Below are 22,324 nucleotides of genomic sequence, written 5' to 3' on the forward strand. Positions count from 1 at the left end.
TTGGCATTTGTTCACCATAGAAATTAGCCCAACACAAAGAAGAATGGAAAAAAAGATCAAACATGAGAGAGCACACAAAGATTGGGTAACTAAACAACAACATAATGCCAAGGATATAAGCTGCTCCTTTCAAGACAGCACATAGGGTTCCAGTGAAAATGGAAAGTCAATTAAAAGATCGTACAAGTCTGTAATAAATCAGATATCAGTAAAAGGAATTTGGAAAGGAAGTTTTGAAAAGCTCGGGTAGGATCATATGCTACTCTGCAGCAGACACAGTAATAACTCAGTCACTGAAGTATGCTGCAGCAGGCCGTGCTGGGAGGGACCTGAGAAGAGCTAATGGAAAAGGGCTGAGTGAGATAAGGAGCCTTGAAGACTGTAAACACGCTTTTCCAGGACACCTTACCACCTCAGCCTTTCTCCCTTCCCCTGAAACGCCTTCAACTCGGCTCTTAAACGGAGGAGGCCGATGGGACGTTACTGCGACATTGGCGCCACATAATCGAATATTTCAGGCCAAGGCCATCGTCTACAATTTCAGATTTGCTGGTGAATGTACTGTAGGTAGTTTCAGGAAATGGCAAACGGTCTTTAAAAGATGGGACAAAAGTTCGTCCTCGGCCGACACCAAGCTGACTGTGGGTGAGCTGGCAAAACCAGGAGCACGGGCAGGAAAGCTTGCATGTGGATCTTTATGCGGATCATCAGACTTTCCACTTATTAATAACTAACTGATACTTCAGAATTAACTAATTTCAAACTTAACTGAAATTGATTCAGCTTACAGTTCACTTATGATAGTTTAACACCACATTTTCTCTGCATTTTACATTAATGTCACGTTTCTAGATTTCCTGGGCTTTAAGGCACTGCTCTAGGGCTACTCAAACTTCAACAGCAGCAAGAATTAAGGATCAATTCAGTAACTGCTATGTTTTCCAGGTTATTTCTAAGTTCCTTGTAACCTCTACTACATCAGCTATATTAAGAGTGTCATTGAGCTGTTTATAATGAACTCTGCTAACGATTACCTGCATGTTATTCACAAAAAAACAATTATTCACAGCACACTGCAAAGGTATAATTCAGTACAAATGTGTTTCTTATTGGAAAGGAGTGTATTTTTCAAAATCTAATTACCAATAAACTCAGACGTTTTCTCTAGTCAGATATCTGATGACAAGGGGAAAATGTCAGCCAAAATTATAACGGCAAAAACCAGAGACCATACCTGCTGGCCAACAAAAACTGCTGTTGCCTCGTCAGAGTGCTCTGTAGTGTTGTAGTGTTGTCCAACAAAATCATTATGGTTTAAAGGCACTAGGCACTAGGTTCTCATTCTAGTGCCATAAATACATTTTTCTTATTATATCCTGGTCTTCAAGAACAACAATCCTGCGAGTATGTGGGGGGTTTTTTTGCCAAAAACTCTGGACCCAATTTGAAAGCTTACATTAGTGTTAATTACATCAGTTTATTTCTTTGTATTAAGTCTAAAGATGCTGTTGATTTGAGGAGACCAATGACCTGTGGCCCCTGACTTACGTCTTTAAGTAGTTTGAGAAGCTGAAATACAAGACCCATAAGGACGATGCTATGAGTAGTTTGAAAATTCCCATTAGAAACTGTTCAGCAGAGTTAACAATTTGACAAACATAAGGAGGAACAATAGCACAGCAGCAGTGGACTATTGAATAAATGCCCAAGCAGAAACAATTGAATACTGTACATTTGGAGACGAGCCCTGGTTCATGTGAAGCGTTCAAATTCTGCTGCTGGCCTAAGGCAATGAATGACAAACGGGCCTTTATTCTAACTATATGCCAAATGCTGAGAAAAGACTAAAGCGCTACATGTTCTCTTACAATTTAATATACAGTAGTCTCAACGTTCTTAAATATCTAAAAAAGTGCTATTATTATGATTCCTTTTTTAATGTATTAACATTATTTCTACAAAGGTCTCTCTTTTACCAAAAGCCTTCAATTATTCAAGGGAACCATTTAGGATCATATTTAGTTTCCTGTTATCGAACTGCTTACTATAAAAAAATTGTACTTAAGCTAATCTAATCAATAATCAGCAGTAATGAAACATATCATTTATGCAGGATTCTCTGAACCTGTCGCTCATTGTGTAGATAACGTATGTTGTGACACCAACACATACACCCGCTCTGTTATCCTTTATCCTGTATAAAGTCATCACAATGTACACTGTTTTAAACACAATGTATATACAAGAAACCACTAAAAATGGCCATGATAGTTAAAGAATGTTTAGGTCACAGACCTATGTGGCGATATTCTGGAGTTACAAATGTGTGGGGGTCATCAAGGTCCCTCTTTTACACATGATTACCATGATACGGTGCTCGTTCTTCTTCTAGAATTTTGCCAGAGAGTACAGCTTTCCACATCTGGGATGCTGGACACCTACCGGGAGAATGTGTTCCTGGCATAGTGCATAATGCTGTCAAAATCATAGGTTTCTCCTAAGGAATCCACTTCCTCCGGCTCCATCTTCAAGAAGTTATACTCCTGGCCTGTCAGAGGACAAGAAAATGTAGAAAACCATACTGCACTCAGATGAAAAGATTATAAAGCCAGCAGAACACATGGACATAATTCAATTATTATGAATTCATTTGGCTTATTTTTGGAACATTATGTATCTCTTCAGTTATCATCCTAAGAAACAGCATTGTGGTGGACTGAATGTGCACTATTGTACCGAGAAAAGTTCCAAGAATATAATATTCTTGATTTGTTTTGGGTTTTTTTTTTTAGAAAAAAACAGTGGGTGGTAAACCACAACACAGAAACAGGAACAGAGGAGGCCGAAGTTCAGGCTTGAGAAAGAGAAGTGTTTCCTTATACAGACAGCCACAGGCCCTGGACAAAACGCTACAGTCTTTCATCGCATTGCTACCAATCTCACTCAGATGTGACACCACCCCATACCAACTCCGCACCTCAGCCCGCAGGAGGAGGAGTCACCATGGTTACCTGGCTGGATGTTCTCCCGAATGATGCTGACGTGCTCGTCTCGATCGGGCCGGGTGTGCTCGTGCCAGAACCCGATGACGTGGCCCAGCTCGTGCACCACGATGCCAAACTTGTCGCAGTTCTTCCCAATGGAGATGGCCTGGGGGCCACCCCCTCTCCTGCCAACATAGGAGCAGCATCTGCAGGAGAGAAGAGAGTGGGCTTAAGGCAAGGGGACTCACTTGGCTTGTTGGGAAGAGGATGGCGGCCCCATCCAGTGAAGGATGTTACGGAAGATTTCCAAAATCTGACCCCCCCCAGAATCCCAGGGAACTTCCATCTGGGCCCTCAATGACTTAATGCAACCCTTCAGGGAACGGTTACATTTGTGGAATCAGATCTTCACCATTTTGCAGTCTCTTACACAGCTACAGCAGGGGGCGTCCAATCCTGGCTCTGGGAGAGGGCCAATGAGTCTGGGAGCTTTCATTCCAGCACTGCTCTTAACAAGTTCATCAGCTGGTTAGTGGCTTAGCTCGATCAATGGAACAGTTTTCCCCTGCCCCTCAGGTCCTGCCGCCGAAACAAGACCTCAAAATCCTGTAGACACAGCGGCCTACCAGGAACGGGACTGGAGCACCCTGAGCTACGCAGATTTCAGGCTGGCAGCTCAGCCGGTCTCTCTTTAAGAGGAAGGGCACTTTAGGACACTAAGAAAATCATTCTGAGGAATGTCAAACAGCAGCTATGAGCGCTCAAACCAACTCCGTGGGCTGACCAAGAATTTCAATTTTCTCCAGTGCTACTGTGTCAAGATTTTTGACAAGCACTTGGAATACACCCAAAAGACAGAGAGAAAAGGCAAAGACAATTAGAACAGTATGGTGACTTTGCCTATGGACTAAGGGTGGAGCAGATAGGACCTTTCATGTCAAAAACACTCTGTCCCACGGCACACTGCTGTGACAGTTAACACATGTTCCACCCTTCAGCAAAGGGAGGCTACTCTCTAATTTACTGTTAACGTGACGTGGCCAAGCCATGAACTCCGAAGGCTTTCCTTTGATTTTATTAAAGTGGAAAATACGCAGTGGTACTACTGAAATTACCAAGTCCCACTGTTTTGTATGCAAATATTTGAGTCTGAGTGGCAGTGAAACACAATTCCTTTTTCCTCCTACTCTGCATCGCTGTGAAAAAGTTAAAGTAATGGAAAATACTGACAACAAAAACAGACTGCATACATTTATAGTGCCAAAGCCATATACTGTAATTTACACAAGGGATTCCTTTCTAGAATTCTCTGTTCAGCTCCTTAGAAAATGTGCAAAGACTCCAGACAAGCAACCACACTAATTCCAGCAAAGATGGGCCTGGCATTCTTCAGCACTGACCAGCAGACTCTCTGGAGAGACTTACTGTACTTCAAAACAGAAGAAATCCACAACAATTAATTGAGGACTGAATAAGGAGGGAGTAGGGTATGGGGAAAATAAGGGAATATTGTGGTTAATGACTCAATAAAGTCAACAGCTGGAGATCAGATACGATGGATGATCACATCCAATGGTAACCTTTCTCATGCTCTGGCCTTTTTGGAATCCTGCGCCAGAGGAAATGACCGCAGACTCACCCACATGGGCGGTAGGTGAAGACTATGTAGCTCTCCTCCAGCGTTCTCTCGATAAATGTCACGCATGTGTGTTTCTCCCAGTGGCGCATCGCCTGCCGGAATATTGCTCGCTGGCTGCCTGAACGAAAAGAAAAGCAGAAAAAACGAGGTAAGAAATTAAGAGTCAAATTCCAAAATGCTTTCCTGACCTGGTTGGTACCTTTCTGTCGCTGCTCGTAGTGCTTCTGCAAAGTAAACAAAGCACGTCCCAGATATCAAAGTAGGTAGTTAGTAACATTCACTTTTTCTTAGCATTTAACTTCTTATTCTGCTGCATGTCCCAATACAGACAGCAGTAACTAATGGGTCTCAGGGTTTCCCATAATGTTATAACAGCCAAAAAACGACTAACAGCTCATTTTGTACCAAGAACAATAATCTCTTTTTTCATTTATATAGTTCTTTTCATCCCAAAGGATCTGCAAGTACTTTACATATAATGAAGCAGAACCACTTCACCCAGCACTGAAAAGTAGCTTCCATTCTCCCAGGGTGATGAACAACAGCCATTCTGCATCTGCAGCAGCATTCTCACAGCAAGCAAGAAATCGCTTCAATTCCTTAATTAAGGGAGAGCTTTAGGAAGACTAGTCTGCAATTAGCCATTACACCAGGATTAACTCCCTTGTGCTTTCAGAAAGTGCCAAGGGATAAAGGCCAACTAGCCAGGGCCTGGGTTTAATATTTAACAGCGTCCCTGGTCACCATAAATGGCCATCATTTTCTGAATTACTGGGCTGGAGGGAATAGCGCCACCTATTGGGCTATTAATACCACATCTAGCAGGGATCTGGTTCTCCTCATGAGATCTCCCAGAGAGCAGACTCAGCCTGACCTAGCTTCTGAAATCTCAAGACACAATTTTTAAAATGATGGTAGTTTTTTTGAGGCGTATAATAAAACGCATACAATTTGATAATAACAACCTTTGAGAACTTTACACTACACACTCCTGGTGCATATAGTGGAATTTGATCTTTGTCATGTTGTCGCAGTTTTGTACATCGTGTTCTCCTCTACAATTTGCTTTCATCTCAGAATAGTTCCCAGAAAGCTGGAAAATGCCCAACAGTTAAACAAAATGCTCATGGATTCTATGCAATTCATGGTTATCTAGCACAAATCACAAACCACTGAATTCTGGTCAATCCGCTTTGTCATTTTATATGTTTAAATGTCTATTTTCTATGCTTTCTGCCTCAGATGAAAGTAGTTTTAAGGTTAACTTGCAACTAAATGAAGTATTTGTGATTCATAAAGGCCTAATGGACACCCTTTTATATAATAATAAATGGCATTAGGTTTACTTTCATTTTATATCCAAGTTGCCCACATAAAGTTCTGACTTCCAGAAAACAATGATTTTATTACCTAATTTGTAAATATTCAGATGGATGTTCCTAGGTCTTAAAAAAAGTACATTCTAAGCAATGTTGCTGTTACCCATCTTACACTAAACTCCCTGGAAATGTCCCTTGAGCTCTGTCCCTCCCTAACAAACCACACAGATGCATGGATGTAACACACTAGCAGCCTTCAAAAACCACTTAGATACTATATTTGGAATTCTTAGGTTTCGGGACAGCTCTGATGGTCTCGGTTCCCATCAAAGGTTCTTATTATAGAGCAGACCAGTTAGTTCTCAACAGTAGGCAGTTCCACCACAGTGAAGACCTCTTCCCTTTCAGCTTTCAGGAAACTTTAATAAAAGGTGACTGACATTTAATTTTACCCTAATCTAACCAGTCTTTAATAATATTAGTTTTTCTTCAGCAGGCACGGCTGACACAGCATGGGTGTAGAAATGAGGCCTCTGGGTATTTATTTCACAACCCAGTCTTGCAATAACAGTAGAAATACTATTAAAGTTTTTTTTTAATAAAACATGTATTTGACTCATTAATTTATTATTACATCCAGATAAAAATGTTCTAGATGAAGCTTATGGATAGAGTTTAAGAACGCATACATTATATGTTAAGTGTATCATGTATGACCCCGGACTTATAGTAAAGGTGTTTATTGGTTTACAAAATATGTTCTGATGCTCACATTTTAAAGACTTATCTTACATAACACTTGTAAGGCATTTCTGCAAGTTGAACTCATTTGTGAGACTTGTTTCTTATAAGTCTTCACAGTTATATTTTCTGTTATAGTTCTTTGTCTTTTGAGGTTGGTTAATACTCCAAGAGGACAGATTTTGAAAGTAAAGTATTCAGAATACTGAGACAAATAAAACCCTAAATTTATCTTGTTATCCCATTGAATTCTTCTCGGGACTTTTTCTGAGCTGAAAAGTGATGATGACCCTCTTTGCTGGGATGCACCTTCATTCGAAACCAGGGCACACTTTAGTGGTTAATTAGTCCATGCAGGAATCTCGTTAACAAGACAGGAGGGCTTGGCCACCATGCTTTCATGAGATTCATGAATCTCATGGTCTTGGCTGGAAAGAAACATTTTCAGTACAGCTTCTTAATCACAAACACTTAACTTGTGCTGGACTAAAAAGAAAGTACTATTTTCTTGTCTGACTGCAGTGTAATTAGTCTATGCGGTCACTTTTTCTGCTACAAAAAGGATTATACAGGCCTTTCCTAATTATAAGCAGTGAATATCAAAGCAGACCTCTTAAGTTTTGCATATTTATTTTCCTCCAAACATTTCTGCTAAAACTGCTACATTTCCTTTTACAGTAATATGAAAAGGATGATGTGAGAGAAAGTGTAATGGGCAGGTCAAAGTAGGCACATTTACACATCTGAGAAAAGAAACGTGATTAATACATATTAGGGAAGGCGATAAACACTTAATATTAAGGCACGCATGACTGAAAACCACATGTCAGTGGCTTTTTAAAATTTTCTTAAATAATGTAAGTAATAATAACTGCAGTACATTTTGGATGCTGGCACAATTGTTCAAAGGAGTGTTTAAGAAAGAAATCTAATCCTTATTTTTTGTTATTTTCACCTGAATTAATAAATCCTTTAGCCACCCCTGTTGGTAGCTCTTTGTGATAAAAGCTAAATTAACTTTAAAATGAAGGGATCTATATGTATCCATTTGCTATAACACATAAGCTACTGTACATTAAATGAATAAGGGAGTATGACCAATTTGAACTCCGATAAGTTTAATGAACTTAATAAGGAACCACATTTCAAAACATGACTAAATCTCCTGAGACATCATTTGAGGTAAACAGAAGCTTGTGATTCCCACTCAAGATGGAGTCATTAATCGTGGTGAAGCATTCTGTGAACCTGTGGTGTGTGGTTTCAAGTCATTAAAACTGATGGGAGAGAATTAAATTGATGTTATTATCTGGAGGTGGTGGAGTAACAGACATTCTTTAGATACTGTCTAGAAAACAAGGCAGCAAAGGTCGACAGTTTCATACAGCATTTACAAAACTGTCATATAAATATATCAAACTGAACAGGTTTGACACCTTCAAACTGATTAGAAAGATTCAAAGATTCATTGTTTTTTGATTTTCTTGACTCAGGACACAAGCGGTGAATATTTGCCAGACCAAGAACACAAAGATGTTAACAGGCTCTTTAAAGAGTCATGGTCATGTTCTTGATGAGGAACACAAAAGACATACTTTCACAAATTTATGAATTTCATACAATACATGAAAACTGGACAACATTACTGCATTGGGGAATGCTGCCCATTTTAATGTTTTAGGGCTGGGTACACTGCCTTGTTTCCTAGACATTATGTAGAGAATGTCTGTTACTTCTCTATCCCGAGATAATAACATGAATTTAATACTACCCTATCAGTTTTAATACTTCAAAATATTAATTTAAATAGGTGTGCCTTTTGCAAAGGGTCTCTATGGTGCAATAAAAATGGTTTATTCTAGAGCTAAATTCTCTTCTCGGCATTTCATTTCTCCAGTGTGAAGCATGGAATACCATGTCTGGATTATAGCTATAGATAATGGTGAAATAATGGAAAATTACACACTGAGTAACTTCATCTGATCAAGATACGCCCTGTAAATCTCATTGAGCTTTAGTATAGCATTAATTCAATATTTATGATTAAAACCTGAGTTCAACATTTAACACTTGCATACAGCTTACAATTTCATACCACCTTTCCATCTCTAATTGTCCTGTCAGTTCAATAATTTCAGTCAATAAACTGATTGGTCTATTTAATAATCAATCATTCAACAATTCTTTTTCTGAGCCAGTGATCACCATCCTTCACAGGAAATGCTGTATCTTGCAAAACTCCGTCAGCAACGGTTTTAAATATTTTTGGGACCAGTTTACACCTTAACTACCTTAACTGCCTGTAGACCGTAACCACACACCACCTCACCTCAGCTGGCAGCAGGAATGACCAACAGCTGAGTCACACCGTGAAAAACCTTGCAAGAATGCTATGCTCTACCCATCACTTTTCTCAGCAACAAGCTGGGTCTGAAGCTTTTTCCTGGGACTAGCAGCTGGCCCAGCAAAAACCATCTGTTCAGAACAAACAACCATCAATCACAGAAAATATCTTAGAACAAGAGAGAGACAAACTAATTGGGTAATGCATTAAAACTCTTCTCTTTCATTAATTTATTACTTAAATTTGTTAGTAGCAATTAATAAGTACAATTTTAGGCTATTATAGCTGTTGAAATACAGGTGTCTTTAGAGCGTTTTTAGACCTTACCCCAATAGTCTGATTATCATTGCAGTGCATTTAGTTTTTTCAGTTGCTAAAAATGTGTAGTTTTCATTTTCACTACAATCTTTACAACTAACTTGAAAATGATAACTTCTATAAAACCCAAAAATGATTTAAAATTACTGAGTCAATTCATTCACTTAACGGTTTGTAAATTGTCACAACCTCAGAAGGCTATAAGGTCCTTAGGATCTGATTCTAACCTACCTTTGCCTTAACCTTCAAGTCTCCTAGACTTGCAAATATACATTTTCACTTGGTGTTACAGGACTAGCAATAAGCAAACCATTAGATTCATAACTATATATTCATATACAGGATTTACAGTTGATTACACAGGATATTCACTTCCTTAAAGGTGTACAGTCACCTATTAATCACTCAAAGCCTGGTTAGAAGTAATATGATACCAATCCCTCTGGAACTGCGTTAAGACCCCTGTGCTGACACCACTCTCACAAGAGACAAGCAGATACACAGCCTTAACAACACTCCACTGACTACAAGGCTGTCAGCATTTGTGCTGGATTAAGCTCCTGAGCACTCTCATGTTAACATACAATATCTGCGATATCAGAATATTGGTCGATTCGGCATAAAAGCAACTCTAGCAACCCGACCGATGCCCTGCTGACTTCAGGATACCCTAGCGCGGCTCAGGTGCAGTCATGTGAAACGCGCATTTTCAACAGACAGGAACATTTGGAATGGGGGAGTGCTTTGCATTTCAAGCACACCCAGACAGAAGGTGAAAAGGGAGATGCAGACAGCGTGCAGGGCCACGAAGAAGTCTGGAAAGGGCTCACCACTGAAATTGCCACTGATGACATAGGGAATGACCCCCTCTGGCCACACCCTCTCCGGCCTCGAGGTCGCCGCCCTCCTGCCCCGCCTCCTAGCCCGCCTCCTCAGCCGCCTGGTGTTCCCCTTGGTTTCGTCCGCTGGAGCCCCTGTGCGCGATGGAGAGAGTACAGCTCATTACACCTGAAAGCTGCTATATAGTTACCGCACGGCTACAATTTGAAGAAAAAATTCCATCCCCCCTCCCCACCACTAAACCAGCTGCTCTGTTTGCATCTGCTCTTTTTTTGCGCCTGCTGTTGAGTCACTTTATGTCTACGGGAAGGCCCTTCATTTTCATTTGGCAAAGCTCTCTATTTGTTTTGTCTTTATTTATATATAATGGTTTTACTGGGAGATAGGCCAGCTCCAACAGTTCAGTTTCCTCCTTATAGTCCTCTGACAGACAGCAAAATAGCGGAAAGCGCACAAGTCGATTTACTGTACACAATGCACCAAAGATCGCAAGCATATTTCTGGCTTCACCTCCAGTTACTGTCCATATTTATTCATTTCTGTTGGTTGTAATACTTCCCACTACTGAGTTTTCAGCTTCAGGTTCATATTTACAATGTGATGTAAATGCCCAGTAAACATGTATTCCAAGAGCGTGACTTTTCCATTAACACCACTGTGAATGAAACATATTTATCCGTGACATGACTGTGTTCAATAAACGAGTAAACATTCATTCACTTTGGATAACAACCAGTACCACTGCCTGAAACAGTGTAAACAAAAAAATAACCATAAATGATAATATGTGCTTTATTATTATATTTGACTAAGTATTTAAATTCTTTCAAGCATTTAAATGCAATGATTTAGAATTCTGGGCAGCATTATAGTGCAGTATTTAGCATTGCTGCCTTGCAGCGCTGGGGCCCTGGGTTCAATTCCAGACTGGGGGTGCTATCTGTGTGGAGTTTGTATGTTCTCCCTGCATTTGCATGGGTTTGGTCTGGGTGCTCTGGTTTCCAGTACATAAACATAGTGGTGAGTTAACTGGCTTCTGGGAAAACTGACCCTGGTGTGAGTGTGTGGGTGTCTGTTTGTGTCTGTGCCCTGTGATGGACTGGCACCTTGTCCAAGGTGTAGCCTTGCACCCGTTGCTTGCTGAGACCCTGAATTGGATGAAGAAGTCAGAAAATGGATGGAAGGATTTTTAAAAAACAAAAGGACAATGAAGAGTTTGTAACTGTGCTACTTTGTGAACTAACTGCCAAAACACAACATCCTTCTCAGAAACCACAGCCAAGCCACGATCAATCAAGATAAGGCAACATGCTCAGTATTTCCTTAAATAACACAAAACAGAGGTGGAAACAAAAAAATACCTCTGTCCCAGGGGACTCAAATTCCCTAGCGATATTGCAGTGTCTTTTTTGGGGGGTGTTTTGGGGTGAGGCTGACACAGCCATTAGCTGCAGAGGAAAGAGCTTAATCAAAACTGATACAAGAGGTAGACAAAACAGCACTGCTACTGGCCCTGCGAGTGTGCAGCCCTGCACTTCAGCTCAGATAAACGGAGCTAGGGTGACACCAGCCTTGAAAGAGGAAAAGCTGGCAGGTTTCCGAAAAGCCATGTGCTTCCTGTAACCCCCCCTGCACCGCTGGAGTAGGGCAGCAGTCACGGGCCAAACTCAGACAGGAGTACCTGCATTATAATTACCAGCTCAACTGTGCTTTGACAGACTTTGTCCACTCAGCACTGCAGAGATACAGTCACAAGAGCTACAGAGCCTGGAGGACCAAACTATATGTTTCAGTGTTAGTGAGGCAGAGCTGATTGCAGCAGAAGCACTTCGCAGCATCTGACTTAGTCTGTGGATCAATTTCCTATAGTTTTCATGTCAGGCTTTAGAGAGGAGCAAGAAGAAGTGAATTCCACAATGAAAAATAAAGAATAAAATATGATGTTTCTGACTTTCAAGTCTTCTTTAGGATCAGAAGACTCCGTGACCAAAATGTCATTTGACTTACATACTTACTTTTCAACGCAGAATACTGTCACAGTGCCATAGAGGAGAACAGGCTGCTCAATTCCAGAAGAACAGGCTTAATTCGTGTGGCAGAGACAGAAGGTATTTAACCCTCCTCAGTCAATTCTAATGGTGTGCATTAGGAACAGTTATGTGATCCGGGGATATGGTGTACAGTATGAATCAGAATTTGATTTTATAAGATAGTGGTTACAAGGTGAATACAGGAGCAGGACGCCTGAAATTTCACTAACCTAAGAATCATTTCTAACAGCGGTCTAACAAAATACCCAATTGATTTGAGTCAAATTAATCTTTAGCACTTGAATGTAGCTTACAGAACTTACGAACACTTAGAATATTCTTTGTAACATCAGAGAATCTCAAGATAATAAATCTGGGAAGGGCTCACTGCTGCATTAAAGCATCAGTTTGAGCATTTAAATCAATGTGATCAATTTAACTTGATACACTTCACACAAATTCAGAGCCAAGTGGACACAGGCCAGAAACAACCCATTTGCAGCAGCCTGCTTGAGTGGGAAGCACTGACAAGCAACAAGTAGGGGGTGGTGGGCAGACTCCAATGGGGAGGGAAAGCAGCCACATAGTACCAGGGTACAAAACAAGGTAAGGAACTCTGATGTGTGGATAAAACTGCTGAACATTTTTTAAATCTTTCCCCTCAGACTTGCTGTCAACAAATCTTAGAACATCTCTGAGACAGCACACCACCACAATCCAACATATCCCTTGGAAGTACAGTATTAGCAATCATAAGGCATACCCATTGAACAAGTAGTCAAATCAGCTCCTTTTATTCCATGCTTTTAGTTATTACCTCTTGTATTATTTATTAATTCCATTCTGATGGGGGTTCTCCATGAAAGAGAACCCACCAACAGTTCGATACTGACAGGGAAAACATCCAAACAACCAGGTGCTACTGCATCATCCAGGTGGGGCTGCACATTGGTAGTGGTGGTGGAGGGGAGTCTTCATTACCTGTGTAAAGCGCTTGGGTGAAGTGTCCAGAAAAAGCATATTAAAGTGTAAGTTATTATTATTATCCATCTACAGTGTCGTTCAAATACCATCTCTTTTTCAGAAAGTGTCTGAAAACCTTTCTTTTTTGCTAATCTACCGTCAGTGTTGTAGAGACACAAACATGTCACACAGTGCTGTGAAACCCATTAGACCAAACATTATACCGAGATCCTCTCCTCCCTTCTTCCTCAGGCTCCGGAAGTCTTTGCATTGCTCTGTTTGCACTGGAATAGCAAAGCAAACAAGAAGCAGAAATACTAATAGGGATCAATGAGAACTGTCAACACAGAACACAAATCTTTTGACAGCTGACTCAGGCGTTTCCCCTGTGGTAATTTTGTCAGGACAAGAGGACATGTTGAAGACAGGTGGTATCCAGGCAGCCACAGCTGACACGACTAACTGACAAGACTCACCTGTGGTGTCATTTACTTTTGTGATGGTGTGGCGAGTCATGTCCACAATCCGGTCCACCTTGAACATGCGGAGGTCTTCCTCATCGAGGGCTATGTCTCCCAGAAAGGCAGCTGCACAGAGCAAGAAGAAAACCAATGAGTGTATCCAGCCAAATGGGTTCAGTCTGGCACCAAAACAATTCTCACACACCAAAGTGAATCCCCCTGTATGGGGCAAAAGTGGAAGAGATGAGACTCCCACTGCATAGCAAGTCGATCCACCACACATTTTATAAGTTGCTCAAGCAAATCAGAAAAGCATCTATCTGTGGATGTTTACTCAACATTTGGCAACAAACACGAAACATTCAGCATCTGGTTCTGGCTTTCACATTAGAGTCTGCAGCTTGCAACAAAATTTATGCCGTTGATTGTTATATTTTAAAGATGCGAGTTAAAGCACAATTTAATTGGGATACATATGCTCAAATGAATTACGTCTGAATGAATCATGTTTTTAAAATATCTCACTGGGCAAGACAGAGTGTCTGCAAAAAATAACTTAAGCGGGTCTGCAGGAAAAAAAAATCAAGATCACAGTTTGAAGAAGTTAAAGTAACAGAGAAATCAACAGGGAATTAACACATTTGTAACTGGCTACTCTGCAAAACAATACCAAGCAGCAAAAAAGTAAAGCACATGATAAAAATGATCATTTCTATTTATACAGCACCTTTCCAAACCCAAGCACACTATACATAATGAAAAAAAATCCATAAAAATAAAAATACAAACTGTAAGACATTCAAGCATAGGCCAGTATAGTAAGAGTTTATCATTGCCTATTGAGTGAGTATTAAGTTTAGATTTAAAACTAGTCAATCTGTCTCTCAAAGGGTCACAGGAAAGCATAAAAATGGAGCATCTACAGAAAAGTCATGGTCATCAGTAATGTGGCATTTAATTCCAAGTACAATGGGCAATCCTACAGGAAGGAGTGTGCACATGGAGGAATTCAGAAATGTATGACGGAACCAAATATTTCAAAGCCTTGCAAGTGAGTAACTTGCTTACTGAGGAGAGTTTTAGGAGTGATACAATACTATTTTGATGAAGACATCCTTGTTTTAATGGCTTGTGGTAGGTTACATTGGCTGAGAAAAAGCAATTTTTTTGGAAAAGATAAGGCAGAGTGTGCAAAAAGAGGAGAATGCTTCAAGCTATTAACCCAGTATGACTGCAAACTGGTTCAGGTGTACTGAGATGGAAGTTGTATGGCTTGTTACACCCTGGAACCTTAGAACTCAATGCAAGAGGCTGTTGAGCACAGACTATAATATCAAATAGAGACATGCAAGTAGCCAAGAACTTGTTTGATAGGAAAAGCCTGAGCACAAAAGCCAGTCAATGACAAGTTTATAATTTCCCTCCCACACTGAGCCTGTCTGGACACTGCATTCACCAGACTGTGACCAGTCAATTACTGTTTCGGCTTTCATTTAAGAAGGAAGATGCACCACTTTTCCTTGTAATAAGTAAGTAAATTCCTAGAGTGTTTTTTCTGCTTGAGTGCCATTTGTGTCTGTCATTTAGTCAGATTTAATCCTATAGCAAAGGGTTTTCAGCACAGCACATAATTGCTTCAGCCAATAGAAATTTCAATTAATTTCCACGCTCCACCTTGTGTGTTTTGATTTTAAGATCTGTTCAATGGTCATCATTTTAACTTTTAAGCGTCTTGTACACGTTTTGTTTCGTTCTTTGCTGGGGAGAATCTAATCAGCACTTGGCTGTAAAGAACAATGTGACTTAAGAGTTGCTATGGCAGTGTGCTTCTAGAAAAAAGAAATGTCCACTCAGAGGACTGTCGATGCTGCTTTCCTGCTCCCCGCATGCCAAGATACTGCCGGCTTGCAGAAGTAAGAGGACATTTGCTCCATGTGCATACTGTTACATTGACAACATTTTAACAAGCATTTTACGTGAGCCAGCACACAAATTAGCTGCGATTTGCTTTTGTCTTAATTTTGCAGTTGATGAGTGACTTAGTGTGTGTGCGTGCGTGCGTGCGTGCGTGCGTGCGTGTGTGTGTGTGTGTGTGCAAGTGGCAGCAACATTTTAGTATAGGGGTTGCAATGACACTTTAGAAATGCACAAGCTAGATATCCATACCGAAGACTCCAGTAATAATGCATTTACATTTAAGAACATTCTGGCTTTTGTGCATAAATGTTTGTTTCAAAACTGTTGTTCCATTTGTTGATTAGGGTCGGCATGGTGACATTTAGGCTGGCATTGCTGCACCACAGCTCCAAAGACCAGGGTTCAACTCCTTACTCAAGTGTCTGTCTGTATGGAGTTTGTATGTTCAGTCCAGTTCCCTCCTATCTCACCAAGAATAATTGTTAGGGTTGACTGGTTGTTCTAAATGGTCTTCTCTTCTGTAACACTATGACGGACAAGAGTAATATGCGGTAAGTCCCATCTTGCATCATGTGCTTTCAGGATAGGCTATGGCGTTCTGCAATGATAACCAGGATATGTAGCTTATTAATAACAGATGGATGTATGTAAAGTTATTTATTTTTGGATAAAGGACAATAAGATAGAACTCAGTCACCAACATTAATTCCAATACCATACATCTGTGTGTACTGTACCTCTGAAATCTTTCCAGACTTGAGTGGTAAAAACATATGTTTGTAATGATGCTGGAGATTGACACCAAAACATGAATTGTAAAGGAGTAGTTTTGCAGAATAACAATTTGGAAATTAACAAAGTGAACCACTTATCCTGATGCTATCAACCATCCATAGCATAACAAATCACAGTGTCCATGCTCGTTCACAGAGGCATATCACTTCACAACATTTTTGGACTGCTCTGAAAATGTGAGTGCTGGCTTCAAGTTTATATAGGGCAGTGTGAGAAATGCACAGTGATTTGTGCTTCTCTCATGATCAAAGGGTAAAAACGCAGAATAGACACCCTTAACGTCACAACGCAAAACCACTCTCCAAAAATAAAGTTACCAGAATAACTCCTTGCATTTATATAGCGCTTTTCACCTCAAAAGATCCCAAAGTGCCTGCCTTTTGCATTAGAGTAAATGTGCAATCCAGCCCACACCTGGGTGACTCGCTGTAGCCACTCTGTGTTTTGAATGAGAACTATTTTATCAGTTGGACTAAGGGGGAACATTAGGCAGGCTAGACTGTACAAGTACTGACAGGCATTAATCCTAGAAACAAAGTTTATCATCCTTGCTCTTATTAACAACCACCATTGGCAAGGGCGGAGCGGTGGCTCTGTTGCTAAGGATCTGCGCCTGTGGCTGGAAGGTTGCTGGTTCAAATCCCATGGCCAGCAGAGGAATCCTACTCCGTTGGGCCCCTGAGCAAGGCCCTTAACCCCAACTGCTCCAGGGGCGCCGTACAATGGCTGATCCTGCACTCTAACCTCTGGCTTCTCTCTCCCCATCTGTGTGCCTGTGTGTCTCATGGAGAGCAAGCTGGGGTATGCGAAAAGACACATTCCTAATGCAAGAAATTGTATATGACTAATAAAGTTATCTTATCTTATTGGTTTAGTATTTCATTCAAGGGAGGGGAGACAGTGTCCCAGTCTCCTTACTGGAATATGTATTTGGAAATTCTGGCCTAGAGGGAAAAGCACCACCTACTGGTCCACAACAAAAATTGCAGCAGCAACCTGGATCATTTCTATGGAGGTCCCCAATCCCCAATACTGACCACATCCTGCCTTGCTTGCAATGGCTGAGATCTTGTGAGACCAGAAGGTGGCGCCACTGCTGCTAAAAAAAACCATTATCTGCACAGTCTGTCCTAGTTACCTTCTTTTTGACGTTTGTGTGTCAGCTCTTGTTTTCTATTGCACACATTTTGGTTATTTTGTTAAGGTTTAATACATTTCAGGGTGTTCATTTCTCTATAAACAAAGCAATGCCAGAGCAAACAGAACAAAGATAAAAATATGTATTAATTCTACCAAAGACACTTAAATTTGTATCCATTCATAGAGTTAGACATTCTTACTGAAACAATCTGAGCACACTACCTTGTCCAAGGGTACACCAGCAGTGTCCCACCCTCGCATTTAACCCACACCTTTAGACAAAATTAGGGTGATGGTGTAAGTTTGATCTTGTTTCCCATGGTAACTCCTCCAAAAATGCTTCTCGAGACAGATGGTTGGAAAGCATACAGCAAAAATAAACTGGTATAAGCAGTGCATTGATCATTGAAAAGGTATAGAACAACTCGTAGTGTATGGGGAAAAAACACACTGCCTGATATTACTGTCTACTGTGCTGTATGGACCCCCGAACTTTCACATCAAACCTAATTACAATACATTTAACATTTAGATTTGCATAGCCTAAGCTTGTAAAAGATCAAAAGGGTGATAAAAACAGAAATGAATTGCTTATTTCCATTGTGACCCAGGAATCCAGACTTTAATTAAATTAAATTGCACTTTCAGAATGTGGGTTACAAAAAACATCACCTTACTTAAACACCTGACATACAGTACGACTCCTGACATGCTAGAAACTGCAACATCGCTGAAGCAATCCCGAAATGCGCTCTTATTAATTTCTAATATTACTAATTGACTTGTGCTTTTATCCAAAGCAACTTACACTGTATGCATGCATAAAATGGAGTATTTTACCAGAACTTTTCAGGTGTACCAAAGGTCCCTGACATCGAATCTAAAGCCCTTGCTGTCTGCAGAAGTATGTACAGTACTTAGCCCTATATGCCTTCACCTCCACTCTGCCCCCACACTGCTCACCTCTTCCAGATCCCTCTCTCCTCACAGAATTCTGTCATCACCTTCCTCACTGCTCGTCTACCAACACAGCACCTTCACACAGACAGCTGCACCTTTTCACTTCCCAGTTCTGACAGCACAAGTGAAACCTGTGTGTAACAACAATAATAATCATCATCCTTACGCTTATATACATCTTACAGCTTGGTGGAATCTACATGATTCTTTACACTTATGTAGCACTATCCTGGACACTCCACTCAAAGCGTTTTACAGGTAAAGGAGACTCCCCTCCACCACCACCAATGTACAGCCCCCACCTGGATGATGCAACTGCAGCCATAGTGCGCCAGTACGCTTCCCCACACACCAGCTATCAGTGAGAACAGGGTGACGAACCCAGGTTATAGATGGGATTATTAGGAGGCCATGATTGGTAAAGGCCAATGGGAAATTTGGCCATGGAAACCAGGGTTACAACCCTAATCTTTAAAAAAAAACGCCCTGCGATTTTTACTGACCACTGAGAGTCAGTGGGCCTCACACCAATGAGAGCCCTCACCCACAGAGTGATATACAACCATCTTATGCTTCATTCATATCCATTACCAGCAATCTCGTAAACAAATCATGCTTCTTCTACAGGGTGCTGGGACTTTTTTCAGGGGCTAACACTTGCAGTGGTAGGAAATGTCTGAAACAAATACCTGTTCCCCCACCCCTTACAACTTGAGTATGCACACAAACCAATATATATATATACACACATTCTGGGATTTTGCTTTTATCCAACAGTGGATAAGAGTCAAAACCAGGGCACTAAATTGGAGAAATGCAAACGGATTACAAATATGGAATTTTGCAAGTGACAGAAAAAAGGAAATGGCCTTTCAGAAGGGCCTCTGGAATGACATCTTTACATCTATAAATCACTTCATATCACCCTCCAGAAAGTCAATGTTTAGAAAGTAACCAAATCAGAAACAGACAACACTGAAACAAAAAAAAACGTTTTGGCCATGGTGGATTTAAATATTGCAGAAAGTCAGGAATGCTACTGATATTTAGTACATTCAGATGGCAACAATTATTTCAAGACCTCATCTGCTTTGAGCTGGGTTAAACAAAGAAAAGAAAAATATTTCAGCAAACCCTGCTTCTTTTCCAGTCTTTACCCAAACAATGGCCATGAAATGGACAAGTATAGACTAGAAAATCTGCATTCAATTAATTACTGTACCACAAAGAGGGACTCCAACCTAAGCATCAAGTAAAAGGGTAATGTTGCTATAATTAAGTAAACATATTTCTATCAGCCATTAAGAGATCTCACATATCGGTATAACTGCGATCCTACAGTGCCACAGAACAGCAGTTATATCCCTTGGTCTAAAGGCAGCCATAGACAAAACGTAACTACTAAAATAAGAAATCATCATCATCTCAGGCCACAGAGAATTATGCAGGAGCTGATGGAGAGTCATGGAGAAAATGGACATAATTTAACATTGAACAGTTTCCAGTGTCCAATTCACAGTGATGCACCCCGACATACAGCAGTGCAATGTATTAGTTAACAGGTGTGAATAATTCAAATTCATATTCTGGTGTCAAGCTTCCTATCCCATTAATTCGGGAACCAGAGGCCAAGTGTGTTGCAAATCTGGAGAAAGGAGCAGGTGAGATGGCATTTCTCCTTGACACCTCAAGTAGACTGCACTGACTCAGGAACAGGTAAAGGTTTATTCCATGCAAAAAGGAAAAGAAGAGATATAACATTTCAGCTGTGGAGCCTTCTTCAGGTGTCAAATGAAGAAGGCTCCACAGCCAAAATGTTGTGAGTCTTTTCTTTTCCTTTCAGAGTGGAATAAACCTGTACCTGTTTCTTTGCAGACTACGCATGCTGATGCAGTTAAAGTACCAACCCGCACTCACTCGGTACCGCTTCAAGAGACCCAAGTGGGAAAGAGGTGTAAAATGTGAGGAAGTGCGCTATCCTGTAGTATTAGCATTGCAGTGCCAGCTATGGGAGGCAAGACATTCCCACAAGTAGCTCGTTATTGGCAGTACTGTCCGAGCGCTTCACAAATGGCTGAGAACATTGCTTCTGACTGCAGCTTGCATTTGTCAATTTATCCTAAATACACCAGCTACTCCAGGCATCTAAATGGCCTCCAGAGTTCTCCATACTTAGATTAATTCTATTCACACTCGGCGCCCAGAAAAAGGTGAATCCAAATTGTTTCCTACTTGTTTTTCCAAAATTAATGTTGCTTGATGGTAGATTTAATGGATAATTACAGGAGAAACACCCAATGTTTTTAAACTGCTAATGGAATTAGTCTTGGCTGAAAAAGGGGAAGGAAGTTCTTAGATGCAAGTCTGCAAAATGGGCGTTTTGGGGCTTCTGAAACTTTTGATTGAAATGGAGGCAAGATAATTTCGGAAAGAAGCTGATGTAGCTTTAGAGGGAGACATCAGATTTAATCCATTAGAGGCATCCTCGCAAAGGCCAAAAAGATTCCCAACACTTTTGTTAACAAAGCTCTTTCAGCCCTGCAAAGCTTTCCATACTTTCCTGGACGAACAAAACATCCCAAAATCCACGAAAAATAAATAAATGAGCATTTTGCAGCACTTAGCAGTGCAGGCTTGTCTTTAACAAAGAAAAAAAACAAACAAAAAGGATCTGAACACTGCACAGAGGTCAATTTTCCCCACTGTATGCTCCACTGTGTTCAGAAGATTTTGTGAGATTAAAGATGCTAAAAAACCCTTTACTGTGGACAGATAAAAAAATGTCTGATCCAAAAACCACATCAATTTGGACAGAGAAAAAACTTGGCCTCCATCCTCTGTCATGGATCATCTTTAATGCTTTTTGTCAAGCACATTTGGTCTAACACACTTTTGTTTGGGTTCAGGAACATCATATTGGCCCTGCTGAGAAATATATTACATCCTGTATTAAGGAGGATTTAATTGTCATTGAAAACCCAGTACGTCTAACATACTATATAGTAGATGCTCTCAAAAGACGCACATCAATGCCAAGTGTATGACTTCATGTGTCATTTAATGAAACGTTCTCTCACAAGGTATCACCCACTCTAAGGAGATGTATTTAGGTGGTTTTGTGCTTATAGTGTCATTATAAAGAGCATTCAGGTATGAACACCCCATTTCTAGAGTGTGAGAAGGTCATGTCCTTATTAAAGCTTAGTTCTTCACAGTTTATTTTTGGATGTTCTGCCTCTAATTGAAGGTAATGAAACTTTAATTACAGTTCAGTGATTTAAGTAGCTCATCACATGTGGTAAATTGGAATCTGATGGGTAATATCCAGGTAATGACTTTACTAATTCCCCAAAAGACATGAAAATCTCAGTTATTCAGTGTTTTTTTTGTGAATTTTCAAAGACTTTCTTTCAGTGCACGTCTGCGATGATCACCTTTCTTTTTTGCCTTTCGGTTTGGTAATACTGTATATCACTGTAATTATAGCTTAGCACTATCTCAGCTTCTCTTTTATGCAACTACTTTAAGCCTATACAGAAATCAAAAGCAGAGGAATTTAGATACATATCCTGTCCTTCTTCCTGCAGATATGTTTTTGGCATATACAGTATTTAGAAAATGTTTTTTTTCAGAAGTGGTTACTGACTAGATATTGAAATAATAAACAAAGTTGACATGTAAAACAAAGTGAAAAAGATAGGATATTGCCTCTGAATGCACCATAACAAACAAACTCTTCCTTTTAGCAAGGAATCAACAAGACTTCAGTTCAAATTCTAAAAACTTTCTGTGGTTAAAAAGCAGTTGGTTTTCTCTCAAATTAAATTCAAACATAAGGTAAACAAGACTATTTTGATGCATGATTCTCCTCCC

General features: G+C 40.3%; 1 protein-coding gene across 1 annotated transcript in view; it reads right to left on the reverse strand.

Moving 5' to 3' along the window:
- LOC148839044 (bone morphogenetic protein 1-like) overlaps positions 1-22,324 on the reverse strand; it is a 77,313-nt gene that overhangs the window by 26,494 nt on the left and 28,495 nt on the right. The window contains exons 2-6 of the mRNA XM_088908829.1: positions 13,655-13,765; positions 10,176-10,319; positions 4,624-4,741; positions 3,012-3,190; positions 2,443-2,548 (exon numbers count right to left, since the gene is read on the reverse strand). Coding sequence (XP_088764955.1) covers positions 2,443-2,548; positions 3,012-3,190; positions 4,624-4,741; positions 10,176-10,319; positions 13,655-13,765 — 658 coding nt within the window. The remainder of the gene's footprint in view (positions 1-2,442; positions 2,549-3,011; positions 3,191-4,623; positions 4,742-10,175; positions 10,320-13,654; positions 13,766-22,324) is intronic.

The sequence above is a fragment of the Atractosteus spatula genome, chromosome 2 (genome assembly GCF_055471065.1).
Source record: "Atractosteus spatula isolate fAtrSpa1 chromosome 2, fAtrSpa1.hap1, whole genome shotgun sequence".
NCBI lineage: Eukaryota > Metazoa > Chordata > Actinopteri > Semionotiformes > Lepisosteidae > Atractosteus > Atractosteus spatula.